The sequence below is a fragment of the Sorghum bicolor genome, chromosome 9 (genome assembly GCF_000003195.3).
Source record: "Sorghum bicolor cultivar BTx623 chromosome 9, Sorghum_bicolor_NCBIv3, whole genome shotgun sequence".
Lineage (NCBI taxonomy): Eukaryota > Viridiplantae > Streptophyta > Magnoliopsida > Poales > Poaceae > Sorghum > Sorghum bicolor.
Window position 1 is genome coordinate 35,069,931 of NC_012878.2, and position 2,531 is coordinate 35,072,461.

At 50.4% G+C, this 2,531-nt stretch overlaps 1 protein-coding gene across 1 annotated transcript; it reads left to right on the plus strand.

Moving 5' to 3' along the window:
- Positions 209 to 1,989, plus strand: LOC8061296 (CBL-interacting protein kinase 22). The gene has a single exon (XM_002439529.2). The coding sequence runs from the start codon at positions 384 to 386 to the stop codon at positions 1,704 to 1,706; it is 1,323 nt and encodes a 440-aa protein (XP_002439574.1). The 5' UTR covers positions 209 to 383; the 3' UTR covers positions 1,707 to 1,989.

Here is a 2,531-nt window from a genome sequence, read left to right on the forward strand (position 1 = left end):
TGGACCAATGTGGCACAAGTCGACAAGTTTAGGGGGCACTTTTTCGCGTTTGCAAGTTCATGGACCAAAGTGGCACAGACGGACAAGTTCAGGAGTCACTTTTTCGGGTTTGCAAGTTCATGGACCAAAGTGGCACACGCTCACAAGTTACTCTATTCTTAAAAACGACACAGCATCCATGTGAATGTCATCATATATAGAAGATCCACACTCTTTTAGAGATTCATCGAGGACACGCTTGTATAAACACGGCTACTTATCAAACCAAGAATCCAAAGTAGACACACAGCTTTTATTGGAAGAGGAGGTTGAGTTGCCCCAAACTCCACTACCATTTCTTCCAAAGCCAGCTAAGCGCGCGTTCAGCCTCCGCTTCACCGGAGATGCCACCCGAACCAGACGACTCATCGGCGGCATTCTCTACCGGCGCGTCAGGAAGCTACGTGAAGGTCCTTCAGGGCAGGTACGAGCTCGGCCGCGTCCTCGGCCGGGGCGCCTCGTCTAAGGTCTACCGCGCGCGCGACGTCCGCTCGGGAGTCTATGTCGCCGTCAAGGCTGTCCGGAAGCCGCACCACCCGTGCTCGCCCGAAGACGCCGCGGCAGCGCGACGGTCAGTGGAGCGGGAGCTCGCCGCGCTCCGCCGCGTCCAGGGCCACCCACACGTCGTGCGCCTCCTCGACGTTCTGGCATCCCGCTCCACCGTGTACCTCGTGCTGGACCTCGCACGCGGCGGCAGCGTCCAATCCGCGCTGGAGGAAAGGGGACGATCCGAGGAGCCGGCTGCCCGCCAGCTTTTTGGGCAGCTCGTCTCCGCGCTGGCGCACGCGCACGCGCGCGGCGTGTTCCACCGGGACGTGAAGCCGGAGAACCTGCTCCTGGACGAGCGCGGCGGACTCAAGCTCACCGACTTCGGGCTCTGCGCCTTCGCTGACCGTCAGCTCGGCGCAGACGGGCTCACGGCCACGGCCTGTGGGTCCCCTGCCTATGTCGCTCCAGAGATCCTCCTCAAGAAGCGCTACGACCCCGGCATGGCCGACGTGTGGTCATGCGGCGTCGTGCTGTTCTCGCTCACCGCCGGCTACCTACCGTTCAACGACGGCAACCTCATGGGCATGTACCGCAAGATTTGCTCGGGGAAGTTCCAGTGCCCCAAGTGGTTGTCCTCGGAGCTCCGGTCCCTCATTGGGAGGATGCTGGATCCGGAGCCTGAAAGACGCATAAAGGTTGGAGAAATCTTAAGCCACCCTTGGTTACAGCGAGATGGCATGTCCATCCCAGTCGTTGCCTCTTCTCCTCATCCTACACCAGAGGTGCTGAAATGGGAAGCAGAATCAGAGCTGCCAAGGGAGATGAATGCATTTGATATCCTTACATTCGCGTCAGGGTGTGACCTGAGCGGCTTGATCGGGACTTTGCCAGATAGGGATCGATTTGTTGTATCGAGTTTGAGTATAAATGCCAGGTCAATCTTGGACAAAGTTGAGGAGCTAGGGCGTGAAGAAGGGTTGTTCAGGATGAGGAGGAAGGAAGAGGCAGGGTTTGGAGGGATTCTATTGGAAACAATTGATGGGAAATTCGTCGCGCAAGCAAGTGTTCATCTGCTGCACGAGGAAATGTTGCTTGTTGAGGTTGAAAGAGCTAGCAACGAAGAGCTACCAAAATTTTGGGAGAAACTTCAATCAAGTCTTAAATTCTTAACAAACTGAATATCAAGATTGCCTATTGGAGTAATTGCGCTCAAGAGCCCCATCCTCTTGCTAATTGCCGTTCCTCCGCATAAGAAGACACTGATTTGATACTGATCGCATCAGTATGGATGAGATGGCTACTGACCAAATTTGGAGCAGAAATTGACCAAATTTGGAGCAGAAATTACCTGTGGTAGTTGAGGACTCTATTGTAAAACCCTAGATATGGCTTTGTTTGGCTGCACTTCTATCCACATCAATCCATATATATTAGAGTTAAATATTAACTAATTTTCACATCTATCTGTTCGCTACTTATAATTATTCTATGGTAATGATTATACGTGTGATTTCTAGTAACTAGTAATTTGAATTGCTTTAGTAGTAAAAATGTTTGCTATTATATGTATGCAGAATCCAACTTTGATTTGTGATAATAAAAAGGATATAGATTGCATCAGGGCCCACCATGATTTTACTGCCTTGAGCGAGCTAAATCAGGTGACTGTACTTTTCTTCTTTATTGATTGTATTCTGCTAATGTGTACTCGGTGCATGTTGTGTCAAGAAAATATACTTATGCAAATATTACAGCTCCTTGCCTTAGGTGGAAAGGACGGGTTCCTCCACTTCTGGATGATTTCTGTCAAGGATGCTATCATACCCTTTGCTGAGAAGAAGCGAGATTTCCTATCAGAAAAGTTGTTTTATGCAAAAAGACAACTTTCACTAGGATCAGGGGAAATTACTGCGTCAGAAACATGCAGAGATTCAATCCAACGTGCAGGACGTTGCAGGTAAAATGCAAAGTTAATTAAATTCTTTCATCGGGAAGTAAGATGG

Excerpts from the sequence above, each read along its gene's own strand:
- LOC8061296 (XM_002439529.2), top strand. The coding sequence starts at position 384 with ATGCCACCCGAACCAGACGACTCATCGGCGGCATTCTCTACCGGCGCG.